This window comes from Typha latifolia, chromosome 15 (genome assembly GCF_019914945.1).
Source record: "Typha latifolia isolate L0001 chromosome 15, TyphaL0001v2, whole genome shotgun sequence".
Lineage (NCBI taxonomy): Eukaryota > Viridiplantae > Streptophyta > Magnoliopsida > Poales > Typhaceae > Typha > Typha latifolia.
The window spans coordinates 7976955-7998974 of record NC_133100.1 but is presented as its reverse complement, the minus strand read 5'-3'; the positions used below and the strand labels follow the sequence as shown (position 1 = coordinate 7998974).

General features: G+C 35.6%; 1 protein-coding gene across 7 annotated transcripts; it reads left to right on the top strand.

Annotated features, from left to right (window-relative positions):
- Positions 1 to 1206: 1206 nt before the first annotated feature.
- Positions 1207 to 21839, top strand: LOC140802142 (protein translocase subunit SECA2, chloroplastic). Of its 7 annotated transcripts, none has more exons than XM_073157582.1 (32): positions 1207 to 1456; positions 1556 to 1693; positions 1811 to 1880; positions 1982 to 2046; positions 2164 to 2284; positions 3450 to 3541; positions 3714 to 3779; positions 4063 to 4127; positions 4202 to 4289; positions 4395 to 4460; positions 4574 to 4689; positions 4921 to 5011; positions 7176 to 7259; positions 7391 to 7483; positions 7571 to 7666; positions 7761 to 7846; positions 9649 to 9727; positions 9837 to 9950; positions 10179 to 10274; positions 10350 to 10413; positions 10551 to 10840; positions 12898 to 12953; positions 13763 to 13880; positions 13955 to 14035; positions 14899 to 14978; positions 16059 to 16113; positions 16199 to 16268; positions 16380 to 16569; positions 16669 to 16792; positions 17616 to 17690; positions 17777 to 17951; positions 21282 to 21839. In XM_073157582.1, exons 1-31 carry the CDS (start codon positions 1232 to 1234, stop codon positions 17939 to 17941), a joined length of 3219 nt encoding a protein of 1072 aa, XP_073013683.1. In that variant the 5' UTR covers positions 1207 to 1231; the 3' UTR covers positions 17942 to 17951; positions 21282 to 21839. The 7 variants fall into 7 exon arrangements, with proteins under 7 accessions (XP_073013683.1, XP_073013681.1, XP_073013684.1 ...); XM_073157580.1 differs by having other exon boundaries at positions 21219 to 21839; XM_073157583.1 differs by having other exon boundaries at positions 17777 to 17955.
- Positions 21840 to 22020: the final 181 nt, after the last annotated feature.

Sequence of the window (22020 nt, the reverse complement as noted above, 5' to 3'; positions counted from 1 at the left end):
GTACTATGACCTAATATTACATTGCATTTTTGAAGAATAAAAATAGACAATTACCTTTTATACTATCTAAATTTAACACTCTTACGAGCTTCTAAGTAGAGATTGTAACCTTATAAATAGTTTAAAGGGTCGGCGAAAATTATACCTTTTATTTCTCAGGTTTGTAATGTAATACTAAGTTATAGTTCAGAGATGAATATATAATCAAATCTAAAGTTAAATGAATGCTTACAATTTTATATGCTATATGCAGCATGTAGAGAGAGAGAGTGTGTGATGACAAAATGCAAAAAAAAGAAAGAAAAAAAAAGAAAAAAAAGAAGAAAAGATGAAGAAGAAGAAGAAAATTTGGAACCCTATGAGCTAATTTTGGGCTGCAATAAATGGGCCCTAATATCTGTTTCTTTATTTGGGTTGGGCTTTCACTTTGGTATGGGCCCAATAAGAATCGGATCAAATAATTGGAACTCAGTCCGATCCATTAGCGGATAAATTTCCGATCCGCTCCGTTCAGGAACCGTGTTGGGTTTAGCTATAAGCTCCAAGCCTCTTCCAACCGCCTTATATAGGTCCTTTCGTTTCACACCCTAGATTATGTGATTATTGCAGATTAGACCTTGTCGCTTCATATTATCCTTTGAGGGAGTTTTATAAATCACACCCTATATTTTACTTATTTTATGATTCATATCCGTGAATTTTGTAATCTGATATCTCTTTTTTCGTTATCTTATTTAATATCCTACGTTAATTTAAATGGTATTAGAAACTACCACCGTCTTTATTGTTCTTTTCTATTTTCAAAAAGAAGAAGAAAAGAGAGGGGGACGAGGACGAAAAAGATAAGGAAATATGGCGATGACAATGGGGCATTGATAAAAGATAGGCGAGGAAGAAAGTGAATAGATATAGAAAATAAGAGGAAATTGTCGGGTTATTTTAGTAATTTGATTGATGTTAGTTAGTTAAAATAATATTAGAGTGTTGATTAAGAATTATAAAGAAAAATAAGGGGCTGGGTTATAAAATTCTCAAAGATAAGTATGAATTACTAAATAGTTAAAATATAGGGGGTGATTTATAAAATTCTCTATTTTTGAAAAGACAGGGTGTAAGACATAATAAGATACAATACAGGGTGTTAGATGAAAAACAAATTACCCTTTTTCTGAGACTAAGCTAAATCTCCAGAAACCCACCACCTCTACCGTAAACCCCAAACATTTAGGCCATGGCTCCAGTCCTCTCTGTTCTCTCAAATCCTCCTCTCTCCTTCCCCTCGAAACCCTCTTCTTCTTCCTCTTTCTCGTCTTCTGTCCTCTCCGAGCTCTGCAAGAAGAGGTCCATTTCTTGTTCACTTTCTTCCTCGTCCTCGTCCTCGTCCTCGTCCCCGTCCCCGTCCCCGTCCCCTGCTCCTGCAATTGGTGGGCTCAAACCTGCCGTCAATTCTATAAAGGTGCGATATTTTCTAATTACCATATCGTAGGTTTGTCTGAGAATGGAGTTCTCTTTACTAGTGGTGCTGGGTTTTGATTACTCGTTCTGTGTGTTTCAGGAGAAGGTGGGGACTTGGAAAGGTATCAAGTGGAAAGATTTGTGGAGTTTAAACAATTGGGTCGTTCTCGATTACTACCGGCTCGTAAGTTCTGTCAATGATCTCGAGACTCGCATTCAGAGGCTTTCCGACGAGCAGGTTGCGTGCGTATCTTTGTTCTTGAATTCTAAGTGGGAAAAGGCTGTAGAATTAAATAGATCTGTAATGTTGATTTGTTCTATTTGGGTTGTTTATTTGTGCTTGCGTTGTTTGCAGCTGAGGTTAAAGACTGCAGAATTCCGCCTTCGATTGAGTCAGGGGGAAACGTTGGCCGATATCCAAGCTGGTTCGGCCTTTACCATTTCTTGATTTCTTGTTTCTTACTGTAATTTCTTCGTTATTATGGGTTGATTCTCTTCTCTTTGGTCCTTCTCTAATTACCCGAAGAGGCTTTTGCTGTCGTAAGAGAGGCTGCGAGAAGGAAGCTCGGAATGCGGCACTTTGATGTCCAGGTTTTGATTCTTTGGCTTTTGTCTGTTGCCTGTGGAAAGAAGATAATTCTGGTTTTTAATTCTTTTTTACGAAGTGAGGAAGTTATTTCTGGTTTTATTATTGGGTAATTCTGTCAGATAATTGGTGGAGCAGTGCTTCATGATGGGTGCATCGCGGAGATGAAGACTGGTGAAGGCAAGACGCTCGTTTCCACCCTGGCAGCATATCTAAATGCACTTACAGGAAATGGAGTTCATGGTAAGCTCAATTTCACTCAGTGGCTATTCTTTAGTCACCCTTGTAATAAAAGAAGCCCCAATGGCATATTTGAAGGATACTGTGCTTTTGTTTGATTTCCCCTGTATCTGTGGAACGCCAATTTAATATTTCTAAGCTATGGTATTGTTCACTAAGAAGTGAAGTGACTTCTTTTGTTTGCCTCTCTTCAGTGGAAATTCATTATGTAACAAACCAGATTTGAGCCGATCCGGGCATAAGAAAATTATAAAAATTTAGGTGATAGTAGCCTCACGAGATATGGTTCTAATAGCTTAGTTTCACGTTAATCAGATGTCTGGATGAAAATATATAATTAAAATAATAAGGCAAGGTCAGAATGGGGCCGAACGGTAAATATCTGGTGTTGCGACGGTTGTTGGAGGGTGGTGGACGGCTAAGGGTGGTGATGGACGGTCGTAAGATAGGGTAGCTCATGGAGTTGATGGTGGATATGAGTTGGATGTAAAATTAGAATTTCTATCTTATATCTACTCTTAGAAAAATAAACGGTTATGATTATCTTACTTCTACTTCTAGATTATCTTATTCTTACTCTTTAAATAAACTCAAGACTAAAATAATTTCTTAATACTTGAATGAATAAGCAAAGAAGTCCAGTTTTTCTTTATATAGAGGTCGGGTACAATGAGTTTTACTCAGCCTTAGCTTTAAAGACTTATATGATTTGAACTAGGATTTGCCTTAGAGGCTTATATGACTTAATCGATCTTTCCTCAGTGAATTACGTGATTTAATTAAATTTTTCTTAGTGACCTATATGACAACTAAACTTGCTTTAAGAGCTTATATAAGATAAACATGAATCAATTAAAAGATAAATAGACTCGATCCATCGAGCCCAATATCCTCATGATGCGATTCGATCCGACCGGTTCGCATCACATTATCTAAAAATGTCAGTAGAAATTCAATTCTTATTTTCGACACAAATCTGTTGGATTTAGCATAGCGTTTTGCATACTCGTTTAGGTTCCAAACACCAAAAATAGGTTGATTGGAATGTTCTCTCATGTGGTAGACATACATAAGTTGAAATGCTTATTATTGTAGCTTTTCACATTTTGACTAGTGCACTGGAAATTATTATCTTAGTGATTAATATTCAATTATTTGTTTGTTTCAGTGGTGACTGTTAATGATTACTTGGCTCGACGTGATGCTGAGTGGATGGGGCGTGTCCATCGTTTTCTTGGTCTATCTGTGGGTCTTGTACAAGTAATTATCACTTAACATGGACAATTTTATTTTTGATGTTTTCCTTATTTATATTTGTTGTCCATCTAAGGAAGTAAGGATCAAATATATAGTATGACTGTAGCTTTCAACATTTCGCTGTGAACAATCGAACTTATTGAATAACTGCTTTTCATGTTGCTTGCATCTGTAGGGTGGTATGCCAGCAGATGAGAGGAGAGCCAACTATGGTTGTGACATTACATACACCAATAACTCGGTAAAATGCTGAATATATTGTTCCTCATGATTTTGATTCCTTTTAAATCTATCATGCTAAAATGTATCTGTATCTGTGTTTGATGCTTAGTTCATATGTTATCTTCCTCTACTTTCTTCTAGACCTTGGCTAGACTTGATATATTGTCACTTGGAGTTTCGATCATAACATAATTCATTGATTTAACTAGCCCATTTTACTTTGCAAATGTTCAGCCTTTAATCATCTGTTGTTGGCCAACACATTATCTTAATAATTTCTAATAGTTGCTCATGGCCTACAGGAGCTTGGCTTTGACTATCTTCGTGATAATTTGTCTCGAAACAAAGGGCAACTTGTTATGAGATGGTACATTTGAAGGCATCCTGTAAGTTTCTTATTTGTAATTAATAGTTTCTAAGGACTTATAAGATACTTGACAGGCCAAAGCCATTCCATTTTGCAATTGTTGATGAGGTGGACTCTGTACTTATTGATGAGGGGAGGAATCCACTATTAATCAGCGGTGAGGTACTTGTTGCATTTTATTGTTTCCCATCCCTTTTATGTGTTTTTGATTAGATGAACGGAACTTATAATCTTTACTTGTTCTATTTTTCAAAATTTTGTTACTAGGATAGTAAAGATGCTGCACGGTATCCAGTTGCTGCCAAAGTTGCTGAGCTTCTTCAACAAGGCACTGTGAGTTTGACATATTTGTTATTTGTTTAACTTTGCTTATAAAATCCTTAATAGAGAGCTTCATTTTTTTTTATCCTCAGTTTTATCTCTATAAAAATGACTTCCTATTGTAGCATTACAATGTGGAACTCAAAGACAATTCTGTGGATCTGACTGAGGAAGGAGTTGCTTTTGCTGAGATGGTTCTTGAGACAAATGACCTATGGGATGAAAATGATCCATGGGCAAGGTGCCTATAAAACTCTAGAAAAAAACAAAACTATACCTTGGTGTCTCATTCCTTTCACACTTTATAATCAGAGAAGCTGGTCCTGTTGGTAGAACTTTATTGTCATGCTCATGAGAAATTTCTTTTTGAGCTATGTAACATTGGTACAAAAGTTTTTCCTTTTGAGAACTAGATTTATTGTGTTTTTTGGTGCTAGCATTTTTCTGATATATATTGGAAGTGATGATGTAGGTTTCTGATGAATGCATTAAAGGCCAAAGAGTTCTATCGTCGGGATGTCCAATACATTGTTAGGAATGGGAAAGCGCTAATTATTAATGAGGTAATTTTTCATTCAAAGTTCCAAATGTTGAAATTTTTTGATTAATTTGTAAAGCATAATATGTGAAATTATTGAATTATTGTTGTGTACTTCCATAAGGTTTAAAGGATGGTATTGTTATCCAACTATTATCCAAGCAGTCAAGCCTTGTTCGATTTGAGGTTAAGCTCCGAACTAGATTAGTTGACCCTATTTCTTAGTTTTAATTTATGTACCTTGAACTAGGCTAAGGTAGTTTGGTGTTTGGTTCTAAACTAAGCTAAGAGTGTATTTATTATTTGTGATGTGATTTTGAAAAATTTAAAAAAAAATGTGTTTTGGAGAAAAATTGATGATATGTGAATTTGATGGATAACAATACCCTTTCATATCATGATGACGGTCATTATTATAATAGATGAATATTATAATATTATAATAAACATCTATGTGCTTACGTGCATATTTGAAAGGATTTACAAGTTTATATGATGTCTATAATAGCCATTTGTGGGCTTAAGTGCATATTTGTTAGTTTATATAGTGTCTATAATAATTATTTGTAGGCTTAAGTGCATATTTACTGTTTATATAATGTCTATAATAGTCATTTTCGTGATTTAAGTGCATATTTGCTGGCTTGTATAACCTCTGTAATAGTTATTTGTAGACTTAAGTGTATATTTGCTGATTTATATGGTGTTTATAATAGTCATTTGCAGGCTTAAGTGCATGTTTGGAATAATTTTGACTTATATAGTGTCTATAATAGCTATTTGCAGGCTTAAGTACATATTTAATAGCTCATATGGTGTTCTTAGTGAGAGAGAAGAGAAGAGAGGCTCAATTGGATATGATTTAACACATCCATATAAGAAGATATATTTTATAATATAAAATATGAATGTTTTGGATGAGAGAGGAGAGATAAGAGATTGGCAAGACATGAAATTGATATATTTAAGTCATGTCAATGGTAAAATTGAAGTCATATTGAAAGAATATTAGAATTGATATATTATTATTTATTTATTTATTAGGGTCTGAACTTAATTAAGAAAAAAAGTTAATTTGGTGTTTGGTTACTGAACTAGGTTAGATGCAAGGTTCGAAAAATCGGGATCAGGATAAGGGATCAGCCTCCCGAAAAAACGAAATGTATTAGATCGTCTGTATCGGCCGCTCAGACCAGATCAGGCTAGTTTTAATTACATAAAATTCTAAATATTATTTAAAAATACGGAAAAATTTTAAATTTTTTTAAAAAAATGAGAAAACAATAATTACTCACATATAAAAATTTAAAACTAAAAAGTACTTACTTAAAATTACTGCAACAAAGGAGAGAGAGAGTGAAGGAAACGAAAAGAAAGAAAACTTTGTTATAGTCAAGGTGAGAAAAAAAAACTACAGTGAAGAAAAGAGAGAGGAGAGATAAATAAAATTAAAAAAATCATATAGCCGAGGTTGTCGGAGTTGGATCTGCGTCGTTGTGGAGTTAGCCCGAGCTGAATTTTTGCGTCGGAGAAGCAATAACTATGGTAGGGAGAGAAAGAGAGAGAGAAAGAGGATCAGCTCGGATTGGCTGATCCTTCGAACCATGGCTAGACCCTTGACCAAGTTCAGGACCCTCCCCCTTGGAACTCAAAACAAATAAGGCCTTCGAGATTAGTGTCGTGTTTTATTGAGCACTTGAATGGGTTTTTTTTTTTTTTTTTTTTTTTTTTTTTTTTAGTAGATAGCAAGGACTAATTTCCAAGAAAGTACTCCATGAGACCAAGGGTGCTCTTATAGATTATTTGTGAACAAATTGGGTTTGAAGTAAAGTGACATGTCTTAATTTCTTTAATGGCACTTCCAAACAATTGATTTGGTTTTAAATATATTGCAGAGTAAACCTCCTTACTGTATTCATGCTGCTTCTGTGTGCTTCATAACTCATATATAGCTAACCCAGCACTAAATTGCATCCTCCATGTGAAATTTAGAGAGGGTGTAATGTTTGTTTGGTGAAGTTCAGTCCATAATACTTTGTTAGTAAATACAATAGCATGCTAGCAGAATATCAGAGCCTGCTTTTACATACAGGTCAACTTTAGATTCCTCTTAGACCTCCAGTATATCATTATGCTGAGAATGATATAATCCTTGTTCTTCTAAAAGATCAATTTTATTGTTTCTCCAGCTTACTGGGAGAGTGGAAGAGAAAAGGAGATGGTCTGAAGGCATTCACCAAGCAGTGGAAGCTAAAGAAGGCCTGAAAATCCAGGTACTTCCAAACTGGTAATTTTGTTTGTTTGTTCAAACTTCTCTTATGGGAGAAACATAGAGAACTATGTCACTACATTTATAAGGAACTTGATTGGAAGTTCTTTGTGTGATGGCACATGATTTTGTCAGGCAGATTCGGTTGTCGTTGCCCAGATAACCTATCAGTCATTGTTTAAGCTATATCCTAAGCTATCAGGGATGACAGGAACTGCCAAGACAGAAGTATGGTTTATTGATTTCCAGATGATTTTATTTTATCTTTTTCCATTGCATACTCACAAATCAGATTTTCACGTTTTGCATCTGCAGGAAAAGGAATTCCTCAAGATGTTTAAGATGCCGGTTATTGAAGTCCCTACAAATTTACCTAATATACGTCATGACTTACCTATTCAAGCTTTTGCAGTACGTCTTTTTAAAACATCAAGTGCAATGTTTACTAGAATTTTCATCCCCTGTTGCAAAATAAGTTTAAGATTTGCATGTTCTGGTTGTCTAGACTGCACGTGGCAAATGGGAATATGTCAGGGCAGAAGTGGAATCAATGTTTCACTTGGGTCGCCCAGTTTTAGTTGGAACTACAAGGTGAATTAATGCCTTTAACAACATATTTGTCATCACATCAGTTGCATGATGGTCAGCTTAGTTGATTTTCTTATTTCCTCAAATTCTTCTGGTTTTGAACATGAATAAATATAATAAATTGGATCTAACTTTATCATTGCTTCTGCTGAAAAAATGTACATACATTTCACCATATTTACTATGAGTGTAAGGAAGTATTTTTGGTTACAGGTAGAATCTTCTTTATGCTTTGTCCCTATTAATTGAACCCCCTTTTTGGTAGTGTTACTGTTGCAGTGTTGCGAGGTGTCTCTTTATCTGAAATGGAAGTTTGGACTTTGGAGTTGCTTTATGAATGAGTATTTATAGTATTAAGTGATATTGGGTTAATCATAGCTAAGTATTGATGGTAACCACTAATACTTTTACTTATTATTCTGCTATCTAATAACCTTCCATATGTTCTCCTTGCATATGCCAGTAAACACTTTATGTGCTGATAATAACCAGTATGGTTATATTGTGCTGAAGTGACGAGAAAGCATAGTTCCTGAAAGATGCCTATCCTGTGTATGTGAACACTGAACTTGTCTGACATCATATTTCTAAGTTTACAATCTATGTTGCCACAAAAGAGCATTAGGGATGATGAGGGAATTCGAGAGGACTAGGTAGCTTTATGCACAAAGCCACAGACTAGGGAATGTGAGTTCATCATTTTGCTCTTGAAGAGATGTTGTAATTTAATTACTGCTTCAACATTATATCAATGGAAGCAATTTTGGATGGACAGGAATTTGGCTGCCCTGGAATGATTTCTTTCGGACAGGTCTATGTTCATAGTAGCTCTGGGCAAACCTTCTTGTGCCCATTTCTGGCCTTCTAGAAACAAAAGCCTGAACTAGTTTTTCTGCAATGTCCAGGCAACCCTTGGCCTAACCAAGCTCGGTTGGCAACTTGAGACTCATGCATAGTACTACATAAGTTTGAAATTGAAGTAGACTATAACTTCTTGTATTTGATATATATATATATATATATATATATTTTTTTTTTTTTTTTCCTTCTCCGCAACTTAGGCATCAATTGGAGGGCTGGATCAAATTGGCCCTGCAGGTCCAAAAAGTCACTCTGGAACCTTTTTGTCTAGTTTCATAAGTATCTTTGGAAGAGAAGTGCTCACCATAAGTTTTGATTATTGCTAAACTAAATTTGATGACCAAAAGAAAAAAAGAATCAGAGTACATTATATTCACAAAAATAGTGATAATGTTACACTATGTTCTTTCATAGGGCATCACTTCTGTTTTCTAGTTTTACTGATAAGGCATGTGAAATTTATTGTAAACATGCGTAAATAGTTTGTGAGATTCTCATTGGAAAGTGCTATTGATAATGGATGGTTTGTTTGTTCGATTTTCTGTACTTTGATGTTTATTCAATTGTCATTTAGTAATCAAAGTTTGTGGATCTAGCAAGGGCATTCATTTATATTAAGTTCACTTTTTGTCTGGGTCATTTGAAAATTTTGCAATAAATACTGTAATTGTGTGCAAAACAGGTTTCTAGGATATGAGTAATGGACCGTCTAGTCTACGGTTATGATTGGGTAGTATGGGGATATGTCATATATTGATGTTTATTTGTTAAAATGTTATCCAACTATATGGATTTTGTACACTTTTTACTCATTTTTATTTTACTTTTTATTCATTTATTCAAAAGATTTGTAAACTACAGAACCAAATTGTGCACAGAACATTTTCTGCTGGACCAGCCCAGGCATTTAATTCATATCTCTAATTCATTTTGTCTTGTTGCAGTGTTGAGAATTCTGAGTATTTGTCAGAGCTACTGAAATACCGAAATATTCCTCACAATGTTCTTAATGCAAGGCCAAAGGTTCTTCATCAGTCATATAATCCTTGGGCTCTAGTTCCTCAGCCTGTTTTTCTTTCAAGTTTCAATGACATTTATTACTGTGTAATTTAATTTTTTTTCGTTGTTGCAGTACGCTGCAAGGGAGGCTGAAATTATTGCACAGGCAGGTCGGAAGCACGCCATCACAATTTCAACTAACATGGCAGGCAGGGGCACTGATATAATCCTAGGTGGCAACCCTAAGGTCAGTTTTATTCCCAATCTCCTCAGAGATATTTTTATTCTTTTTTCTTCTGAAGAAATTGAGCCACTGAGTGTTTTCGATGTTATTAATAATGATTCATATACTTCCTAGTAGTTAGTATGTGATATGTGGATCGCTTTACTGCAAAAAGTCATTGTAGTACTGGTTCACTTTTCCCATCTTTGAAACTCTTCTTATTTGGTTTTTCTTAATTTGTACTTGCACAAGATGCTTGCAAAAGAAGTTGTGGAAGACAGCATTCTTCCATTAATGACACAGGAGCCTCCAAATGTGGAAACGGAGGGGGTATCCACGTCCCAAGAGGTGCATTTCTTTATGACCTTCACATCTGTATGAAAGTTTATACTTAATTGTAATACTTTCAAGTCTCTTCTATAGAGCTTTGCAAAGATCAAAGTTGGACCTACTTCATTAGCTTTGCTTGCAAAGGCTGCACTTATGAGTAAGTATTGTTTGTTATTACAAAACTAATTCTTTCAAACTTCTCTATTTCTCTCAAAGAAGAGATAAATGTTTGCCTATAGGATAAGCTAGACAATTTATTTGTTTAACTTAGTCATGTTGAGTATTTATTTGCAGCAAAATATGTTAGCAAAAGTGAAGGAAATGGCTGGTCTTATCAGAAGGCAAAGTCCATAATTTCAGAGTCTATAGAAATGAGTCACACACTTGGAATGGAAGAACTAGAAAAGCGTATATCTGAAGAATCTGAGATGTATCCTCTTCAACCTGCGATAGCTCTTGCTTATATCTCTGTCCTGAAAGACTGTGAGCTTCATAGTTACAATGAAGGTAATGAGGTGAAACGATTAGGTGGGCTTCATGTGATTGGAACATCTTTACATGAATCACGGCGGATAGATAACCAGGTGGGTTACTGCTATATCATCAATTTAAAAACGAGATAGGCGACAACAATGCATGTTCACTAATCAAGTTTCTATATATATATTTTTCACCACTTTGAACATGTTTGTGAACTGTCTAAATAATATGACTAAATGACTAATGATTTAATCCTACTCATGTTCATAGCATAACTGTGGACTCACTGTCCAGCAACTTTTTGATGTTTCTCCCTTCTGGAGCTTTTGACTTTTTTATTATGCCGTCTACTTAAATTCTGACTGTATGTGTTTGAAATTATGCCCCTGTGATTGCTATGCATAAGTTCCCATTTAGAATAGCATGCAGGTAGCCTAGTATATGTCAAATGATCCAAAACTTTTGGATCTTGTTACTTGCATTTTTCTGGAGTTCCTGAAGTGTCATTTATTCTCCCGTTGTGTTGTCAAAGCTGTATGACCATCTTTCCTACAATGTTACTTTACGGCGTTTTTCTTTAGGAGATACAAAGATAAGATTAGATTAGTTATTCCGTGGGTCCCACAAATTCCATGTTTGGACGGAAATAATAAGCGAGACTAGGATTCCGGACCGGAAGCCATATCCCTCAAAAGATAGGATATAGCATCCCTTGTGGGGATTGGGATGGTATATCATGAGTAGGACTCTTATAACTATATTGTCCTTATATAAGAAATAATATATATATGCATCATATTGCAGCGGATGCATTGGGCATATTAGCAGGCCTATTCTATCTTATTGGTTGTTCTCCTCAATGTCTATGCAAAAGATATGCATGGGCATATACCACTGCTACTGCCTTACTCAAAGCTACCAAGGAAACCAGAACCCTTGAAAGAGAGACATAAGCCTGAAAGCAAGAGAAAGGAGGTCTCATTTATTGCTTTTTTTGGAGTAGCAAAACTAGCATGATGGACAATGCTAGACATAAGCAAAGGGCTGCCCTAGTTCTCTTGCCTACTGCTCAACGGCTTTCGTGCCAACACTCATCCTCTGCTTGGTTCTTCCACAAGACAAAGGCATAAATCATCATTTGATGAACTAAGATTGAAAATCCTACTTTTAAAAACACCTATGCCTTCAAAGAAAGTGTAAATAATAACTGATCCTCTGCTCCTGCAGGGATGGAGTGACAGAAATATTTAGAATCCAAGATAAGATCATGAAGATCTTAATTAATTAAGTTTTATTTTATTTTATATTTTGAACATTTTTTATATTTTATATGCCATATATTTGAACTGCTCTTTTTTATTTATTATTATGCATTTTTATATTACCTTTATTTTATTTTTCTATTTAATTTTGGTTTTAATTCTGATTATTTTAATTGAACGTGATTAATTTATAATTACTATTTGTTAAAAATAAATATAAAATATTAACTTTTTACCTTTTATTTTAAAATACAAAATAATAGATAATCAACATCAGTTTAAAATAAGAATTGGTATTATTAGTTTTCTTTATCGAGAAGAATATGTAAGTTTATTTAGTTATCTTATTTATAGTCTTGTATAAACCAAACAGTACACTAAAGTTGGAATGTGAGATTGGTAATTCCAAGTGATATATTGAACCCGTGACCTCAAGGTTATGAGCCTTCATTATCCTTTGAGATATGTCTAGGTATGATTTTTCTTATCCAATCTGACAACCAATCACACCTTTAGATCTATACGTCTTGATCGTCTAATCCACCTCTAGATATTTTAGTGAGATAGACACAAATTCCTTATTTTAATACCTTCTTTAATTGCCAATATTCAAACCTTTTTCCGCAAAGAAGTTTCTCTCCATTTCATTTATGAATAGTAAATCCGTGTGGCCTAGAAACGTACTATTTTGTTTGTGATAGTTATCTACTAATCATAGTTGTTAGAACACTTGCATGTTGTTCATGAGTATTGAATATGCTTCGTGAGATGAAAACATGCTTTATTTTGTGATGAGATGATCGATGTGGTTACAAAGGGGTACCCTTACATTGTTTCTCAAAAAGCTCACATTAAGTGTTGCTGTTATGTCAGCTAAACTGGAGCTTTTTCTTTTACAGCTACGCGGTAGAGCTGGTAGACAAGGTGATCCTGGATCAACAAGGTTTATGGTCAGGTACTACCATTTATGATTGAGAGAAGTAAAATTTATGATATCAATATCAGGTTAATTCTCAGAGTACAACAAATTCACATATTCTAAGCTTGCAATGGTTTCTTTCTGGAAAGGCGACTTTTTTTATTATACCTTAGCAATGGACTATGCAGATCTGATTTCAAAGATGAAACATACAATACAAAAAGATCTAAAATAGGATTTTATTACTTTTAGATGTGAAAAAGAAATTTCATTTATTCTGATCGATTAGATGGACAAAATTGTTATGCAGGACAGTAGAAATTTGGAAAACATCACTAGTGTGATTATAAGGGTTGCCACCATGGCAAATGGTATCACTTACCTGGGTCTTTAAAATTAAAACATGAAGCCTTTCCTTTCCTAGAACCTGCAATCGCAGGAACATTGTGCAATAGGATGTGCCCTTTCGCTTTTGTGCATTATAGAAGTCGGATTTGATAAATTGATAACTTTACCAATGCTTTCCTTCTTCTTCTTCACCTACATCCCCACATAGACAAGGTCCTAATCAACCATACAAGCTAAGACAGCAAACTAAATACTCTTTATTATAGTGGAAGCCTTGCCAAAAAATATCAAATAAAGAAACTTGGGATGTTTTTGCTTGTTTTCATGATAGATAATAAATTCGATTCCATTCTTTTAATATATTACCCAGTAGCATTAACATATCTTGATCTGCCAAACCTATACATCTTATATAGTTTTGTGTGTGCGCGCGCATTCGGTTTCACCTTTCTGCCTTTCTTTTTCTTAAGAAGTACAATTGTTGTTTTACTGAGCAGCTTACAGGATGAAATGTTTCGGAAGTTCAATTTTGATACTGAGTGGGCTGTGAGACTCATATCAAAGATAACAAATGATGAGGATATACCTATTGAAGGCCACACCATTGTAAAGCAGGTCTGCTTAGCTATTTATCGTTCCTTGATATTAGAAGTTGCAACGCTACTCTAACCTTTTTCCCTAATTTTTAGCTTTTAGCACTTCAAATGAATGCAGAGAAGTACTTCTTTGGCATAAGAAAGAGTCTTGTTGAGTTTGATGAAGTCTTAGAGGTACACACTCTATATCTATTCGTATAGCTGATAGCAAGCAAATCTATTAATTGATTTTCATTTGTCTCTCCAAATCACATTTTTGAAGTAATTGATCTCCACCTTCTCTTTCTTCTGGCTTTCCATCCTTAGTTTTACACCATCCGCACAATGCCAGTGCCGAGCAGCACAGGGCATGCCATCCAACATGTCTTGTGCCAGCAAGATTTGCAGTTTTCCTCATGCCATGATCTCTTATACCTTGCCTATGACAGGTTATGTTATTTTTCATTGTATGTCTAATATGATGTATATTACCATACATAGCAAGGGAGGCAAATGGAAAAGTTCAGGGCATGAATCTATGTCCTGGCAGCAAGGTTTGTTCTATCTGGCACATACCTTGACAGTGAGGTACTGAGGTGCCATCATGGTACAGACAAACTAGCATGGTGAAAAGTTAAATGAGATAGGCATGTACCATGAAGTGTTGATATAGGACATTGTCATTGCTAAAAAAGGAAAATTTCTGATTATACTAAAGGTACCTTCATCTTTTAAGTTTAAAGGCTTCCTAAACCTAATATGGAGCATATGCTAAATGTTTTGGCTGTATAGCATAGGCTGGTCCAAACTTGAGTACGTATCTATGAGTAGAGTAGTGGAAGTTTGTGGTTTGTAACAGTTACTTTTAGTTTAGAATTTTGTAGGAGAAATCCTTTGAGATGGTTTGCACTGCTCAACTGGAAATTATCTATTTTATGAGGAAGGGAAGTTTTTTGTCGAGTTGCATCTAACCTTTTCAATTTTTAAATTTAGTTTTTATGCATTTCAGTTGCTCAATTGCTATTTGCAAATCCTAACAAAGTATCATAATTTATCAGGTTCAAAGAAAGCATGTGTACAACCTTAGGCAACTGATATTAACTGGTGACTCTGAAAGCTGTTGTGAACAAATATTCCAGTGAGTTTCTAAGTTTACTTCCTCTGGTTCTGACTTTAAGTGAGCTGTTAATTGTTGTATGCCAAAATCAATAGGAATTGAAAAAGATCATTCCATGTTTGTTCCTTGGATGTGATATTCTCTAGCTCACTGTAGCTTTCTACTTGTTGCTTCTCTTCATTGGACTTAGGAATCCTTGTGAAATGGCTGAGTATATTAGAAGCAGAGATAGTTTACGTGTTTAAGTGAGATGCAATTTTAGACATTGTTTTATGAACTCTGACAATACTTGGCTGAAATTATTCTTAAACTAGTTTTCTTAAATGATTAAAGTATGGGTCAAAATTATTGTACATAGACTTTGTATGCTAATCTTTGTAATTCACTTACAAATTATTCAATGTCACTAAAGATATTGGTTTCGAGATTTAGAGTAGATTTGGAGGGACGGAATCACTCCAAAGATACAAGGGCAGTACTACTGTTGTTCCATTTTGGATTTCTTGCCTTCTTGGATCCATTCTAGATATCATATATGACACATATCTACTATCTAGACTGTTAAGACTGTTCAAACTGTTAAAAATTTCAATGAAGCAGTGAAAGATATATAATAATCTGTAAACATAACTCTTGACTTCTCTAGTCACTGAAGTATATTTCTAGTCGTTCCATAGTAAAACTATGAGACCATGACATTTGAAATGTTGAATATCCTAGACATTTTTCTCCACTTAAACAGTTAGCATCTAATTTTAGTTCATTGGCTTAATATTCTTTTGACATTACTTATTGCTAAAGTGCAGATTTAATGTATTTGCAATCAAAGTAGTACAGCTGATGTTTGATGATGGTTGAATACTTTGTTTAGAATGTTGAATTCTTCATATCTTTATTATGTCCCAGCCTTGTATTTTATGTTGCATGGTTTTAGATATCAAGTCTTAGGCTCTTTAGCGGGAGTAAGGTATTTGTTTGCTATGTTATCCAATGTAGCAAAAGAGAGAAGTCGAGACATTACCTATTGGTGCTTAAGTTTGTTTCGTTTAACTCTTCAAATGTTCATGCTTGCGTATCTCCTATGATTGAAGTTTTTTGTAGGTATATGCAAGCAGTGGTCGATGAAATCGTTTTTGGCACTGTTGATCCACAGAAGGTACAGTTCTTTCAAATCATGTATTTGACTGTCACCAGGTGGTCATGTATTTTCTTTAAAACTGAAAATCACTTATGTTTTCTAGCCTCCTGAGAACTGGAGTTTAGCAAAGCTCTTGGATGAATTTGTCAGGATAGGTGGAAAGCTATTGGCTGGTAATTAATAGTCGGAGTGACATCTTTGCATTGTTTTGAGAGCCTAATGTTATTCCAAAGCTAACCATATTAAAAAGTAAATAAAAGCCTCACTTAGATGAAGCTTTGCAGATTCATTTGAGGAGATCGGGGAGGGGGATCTGCTGTCATCACTTGAGCAAACGCATGGATTAGGCTCTATAGATGTTAATACTTTCTCTCTACCTGGTTTTCCAGTACCTCCTAAAACATTTAGAGGAATTCGAAAGAAAAATTCTTCTTTCCGGCGCTGGCTTGCTATCTGTGCTGATGATACAGCAAAGTGAGGTTCCAAGCTGATGTGTTTAAACAAATTTGTGTGCATTTGCTTTTGCATGCATGTGCTTTTGCAGTGTCTGAGTTTTTAGTTTGTCGAATGCAGGAAAGGAAGATACATAGGAACTGTCAATCTTCTTCGGAAGTATTTTGGGGACTTCTTAATTTCTTCCTACTTACAAATTGTACAGGACTCTGGGTATGATGATGCATATGTTCAGGAAATTGAGGTAACTTATCATCTTCAGTTACATGTATACAACCTTCATCTGGAGATAATATTGCCTCTATATTAACCACCTATAATGAACCTTCCAATAAGTATTCCTCGATTCTCTTCTTTTAGGTTGCTTATATCTATGCCTCATTTATCATAACAAAGAATTGTATAATTGTTGACATCCCTGTCGGGGATGACAGTAGTCAGAGGTCAGGAGTGCTTTGCAATATCCATTAATTCAAGAAGAACAAATATGCTGGCAACTAGAGCTGGTCTACAGCCTTTATGTAACTCTGTCTATATTCCCTCTGAGACACATGAATTGGCAAATTTGCAATATTTAGAGTCTCATTAAAATGTTATGTGACTTTTCGCTTTCTATTTTCAGATGGCATGGCTGTGCTGTCAAAGAACATTTATCATCAATGTGATTTAATAATCTTCCTCTTAAGAACCACACCATAATTATCTGTATATGTATGTCAAATTGTCGACAGATATACACTTGTTTTAGAATTTGAAGGTTTGTTCTATGACATTTCATCAGTAGTCAGTAGTTAAATTTGTCCAAATTCTTTCAGTATCATAGTTATTGTATTTCAAGATTTGGAACTTAGGACCTCTCCAAGAAGTGTGTGGACAAAACTAGTGCCTCATTGCTTAATTATGTGGTAGGAGTAGGACTGTTATTTATTTCCTTTTGACATTTGGCAACCTTTGTTTAAAAATTTCCTCATTTGGTAATAGCAAGATTAATATCAGTTGCTCTTTGCTTGTGGCTTGCATATGGAAAATCAGAAATAGATATTAGTTGATTTCGTGTCTCATTACAGAGGGAAGTAATTGTGAAGACTCTAGATTATTTCTGGAGGGACCATTTGATAAATATGAACAGACTCAGTTCAGCGGTAACTGCCATGCAGATTTTTGATTCTCATACCGTTTTGTAGTAATTCTGTTTTCTTTATTGAAAATCTTTTGAACTCTTTGGCAGGTGAATGTACGGAGCTTTGGGCACAGAAATCCTCTTGAAGAGTACAAAATAGATGGGTGTCGTTTTTTCATATCAATGCTCAGTGCAACACGAAGATTGACAGTTGAATCATTAGTTCATTACTGGTCATCTCCTATGGAGTCTGAAGAACTATATGCATCATGAATCAGCACATGTAGGTCCGATTAACTTGTCATTTCTACTTATTTCTAGCAGTTACTTTTCTCTTTCAGTTTTTATTTCTCATAATCTCTATTGTGTTGTGCTGCAATTGTATATTGGTATTTACATTGTAGCATATAAAAGCTAGTATATTTCACAAGTATATTTGTGTGAAATTTGTTTTGCACACTGAGCTTTATTATAAGATCCTGAAGAAACTGATATACTTGGCCGACTTAGCCTAAATCTGTTGCATTCTTACTCCGGATTTGGCTTATCCACACCTTGCTTCAATGTCTATTAAATGGATAATGTAGGCTGTCTATACCAAGTTTGTCTTTATGGCTGTGCCAACTGACATGAGGCAACACGTGTGTGGCTACTTTCAAAAGTAGATAAACTGTATTGGGTGGTGATGCCCAAGGGAACAGTGCAATTGTTCACCCTGCCTGGTGATCCATAATCGGTTAGTGAGTTAGAAGGAGTGCAGAGGAAAGGATGATGGGAAGAAGGGAATGGAACCCTGTTGCTGCATGTGCTGACTGGCACAGCGTGGTGGTTGTGGTGCCCTCCCCATAACATCGAAAGGAATAAGAGAGGAACTTTCAGCATAACATGCTTGTTTGTCACGGGAGAGGAATCCTTGCCACAATGTAGGAATTCTTGGTTCGAGCAACCCTTTTAAGATAATTTGTGGATGCAGTTGTCATGTACATGAAACCCTCACAGCTTACTTTAATTCAGGTATAATTTTGCTGTATTACAAAGAAGCAGTATTTTGACAATTGTCAAGTCAAGCAGTGTGATTTTTTAACCCACTCAATCTTTGGAATCAAACCATCATGCCACGTTAACAAGAAAATAAGTACATACATAATGCTTGCTATCATCGATGTTAACTCATCAACTGCTTTAATAACTTAACCTGTTAGAGAATGGTAGTTTGTATCTTTTTATATTCTAACAATTGGAAGGCCTACCTAATAATTGGACTCTAGAGATCAATTCAATGAGATTTCTTTTTTTTCTATTTAATGCCAAGAAGTGGGACATGAACATTTTGGATTTCAGTAGGTGGAATCTGAGTATGTAGCCTTTTATAGTAGTGAACTCTAAGATATGGTTCTTCTTTCAATGTTTAATATAAATATTGTTATTTGACTATGTATTATCAAATTAGGGGAACAAAAAATGGGTAAAGCATCAGACAGATTCATTAGTTATTAAGGATGCAATTTGCAGAAAAGCCATTGAAGCTCTCATAATTTGCATGATTGAAGTATCAAATTTAGCTTATTGATCTGACAATAAATTTATCAGTTGAGGTAAATTACCATTGTTTTGAGGATTAGAAACAATGTAAGCGAGGAGCTTAGACTGTCTTTGAATACTATTTATAAAATTAGACGGTTCACGGGGAACTGTCTTGCCTGATTTCTTACTAAAGTGTTGCCTTTTATTTTAGCGGAAACATATTATTCCGTAGGATGTAGTTGGACTGCAACACTGGCTGGATTTAACAGGATCACATGACTGATGGTTGTGATACATATAACATTTTCCAGTGCTAGGTGTACATGATGGCCACTGGTCCAGCCAGCTGTTTCAAGTGCCAGAGCATTTCTGTGGCAATTATAACTTATAATGCAAAAACCAGTGAGTGCACATTTATTACTCAGTTCCTCTTAATGCTAACATGGCTTTTCCCCTCAGTCTGGGAAACTAATAAATTCATTTCGACGAAGAACCAAGTGGAATTTTACAGGGTGGAAAGTTGCACCAATTTTATATTTTTGCATACTACTCATAGTTTCCAGTTTCGGCCGATCCCGAGTGAGATCGACCGAAACGGATCGGGATTGGCTGGTTTCAACCTGTACAAGCAGCCACCTGCAGCAACAACAGCAGCTAGAGAGAGAGGGAGAGAGAGAGAGAGAGAGAGAGAGAGAGAGAGAAAGAGGAAGAGGGAAAGAGGGAGAGAGAGAGAGAGAGAGAGAGAGAGAGAGAGAGAGAGAGAGAGAGAGAGAGAGAGAGAGAGAGAGGGGGAAAAAGGAAGAGAGAGTGAGGGAGAGGGAAAGATAAAAAAAAAGGGTGAGAGAGAGAGAGAGGGAAAAAGGAAGAGAGTGAGGGAGAGGGAAAGATAAAAAAAAGAGGGTGAGAGAGAGAGAGGGAAAAAGGAAGAGAGAGTGAGGGAGAGGGAAAGATAAAAAAAAAGGGTGAGAGAGAGAGAGAGGGAAAAAGGAAGAGAGTGAGGGAGAGGGAAAGATAAAAAAAAGAGGGTGAGAGAGAGAGAGGGAAAAAGGAAGAGAGAGTGAGGGAGAGGGAAAGATAAAAAAAAGAGGGTGAGAGAGAGAGAAAGAAAAAAAAAAGGACTGTGGAAGAGAATGGATACTTCAGACTAGCGGTTAGAGGGATAGGAAAGAAGAGAGGGAGAAAGAGAGATTTTTGCTTTTTAGGCTTTATATGTGAGTAATTATTATTTCTTATTTTCTTATAATTTTTTTCTAAATTTTTAGAAATTTCTCAACATTTTTAATAATATTTAGAATTTTATTTAATTAAAATAGTCCGATCCGATACAGGCGGCCAATATGGCCGATACGTATCGTTTTTTCGGACGGCCGATCCCGATACCGAATTTTAGAACCTTGATACTACTGTAGGATGTAGATGGGGCCTGATCCATTGTTCATTGTGACTGGTAGTTAGCTTTCCTTTTCCTGATTTAGTTTGTCCCGAGATGTCATATGAAAATGCGACTTCTTTTAATTTATGTGCCTAGTCATGAATTCGGAAAATCCCATTTCCTTTACATTCTAAAACGTGTCGCCTTTTATTTGAGTGACTGCTTCTCCTTTACTATCTTCTTGGAATGTCAAAGAACTGGTATACTGGATGATTTTACTTCAGCATTCCAGCTCTCACAAAATTATTATGTTTCAACTTGTAGAATTCTTGATCCACCTAATAAGCTTTGATACCTCTGGCAATCAGTCATATACAATAGGTATTGTTGGCAATTCAGCTGTTAGACCTAATGGGTAGCTTTCTTACTGTTTCAAGTTTTCTTGTATTTTAGTTACATCATGATAAAACTTTTTTAATGGTTTTAGAATTGTAGGCTTGACTGCAATCTTCATCATTGATGTAGATGTTGTACATATCAAGCCACATCTTGCTTCTATATATTTCCTATTGCACTTTCTGAATTGTTGTAATGGAGTCAAGATAAACTCAGAATCAACAAGGAACCTGACATTTTTCTTGGACATATTTACAGGGTATCAAATCCCGACCAGGTGATTATTGAGTTCTGAATCTGGAATGCTCTTTCTCCTTGCAGGGGAAAGAAGAGCAATCTATCTTTTCCAGTCCACCAAGGTGAGGTTTGGCACACATCAACATCTAATCCTTTCACAGCCGGTAATGCATTAACATTTTCAGCACGTGGCATGGTTGTGAAATGTGTATAAGTTCAACTAGTAAAATTCTTCACGGAGTCTTGATCGATGAAGTATCCCAACTAAAAAGGATCACGGCAGTCCAGATTCTAATCACTTGGTTCTGGTAGGCACTCCATTGTAGTATAAAAGTTTGGCGATAACGCAGTTTGCTGTTTGTACTCTTGAGAAGATTCCCATGATGCACCTGTGATGCAGATTGTTGCCGGCCTCCGTCAGACATTCTTTGTTCTCTTTTCAAATTCCTTTATGAAATGGAGAAAGGGTTCACATGCGACCTCTCTCTTTCTTTCAATCTGTTTGCAGTGTAAAATATTTTGGTAGTTTGCGTTAACCCAGTTCATTGTTTCCACTCTAGAAGAGTACAGTGATGAAACTGTGTCATATACTGTTTTCGGCCGACGTCTCAATGCTATTTGTCTTCAGATTCCTTCATCTAATGCTGAACAGGTTCACGCGACATGTTCTTATCTCTATTTGCCGTATTGGCCCTGCTGTTGTTTATGGTCTTAACTGGTCATATTGCTCTTGTCTGTCATCTGTCACCCTCTTTTTGTGAAGCAAGGAATTGTCAACCCATAAGGCCCCCCCCACCACCACATCATGCGTGTTTCTGCATTG

What these genes read in the sequence shown, in the direction of transcription:
- LOC140802142 (XM_073157582.1), top strand. Translation starts at nt 1,232, where the DNA reads ATGGCTCCAGTCCTCTCTGTTCTCTCAAATCCTCCTCTCTCCTTCCCC. An exon ending in TCCTAGGTGGCAACCCTAAG is followed by an intron (nt 9,951 to 10,178) that starts GTCAGTTTTATT and finishes TACTTGCACAAG; the next exon opens with ATGCTTGCAAAAGAAGTTGT. An exon ending in AGGTGGAAAGCTATTGGCTG is followed by an intron (nt 16,269 to 16,379) that starts GTAATTAATAGT and finishes GAAGCTTTGCAG; the next exon opens with ATTCATTTGAGGAGATCGGG.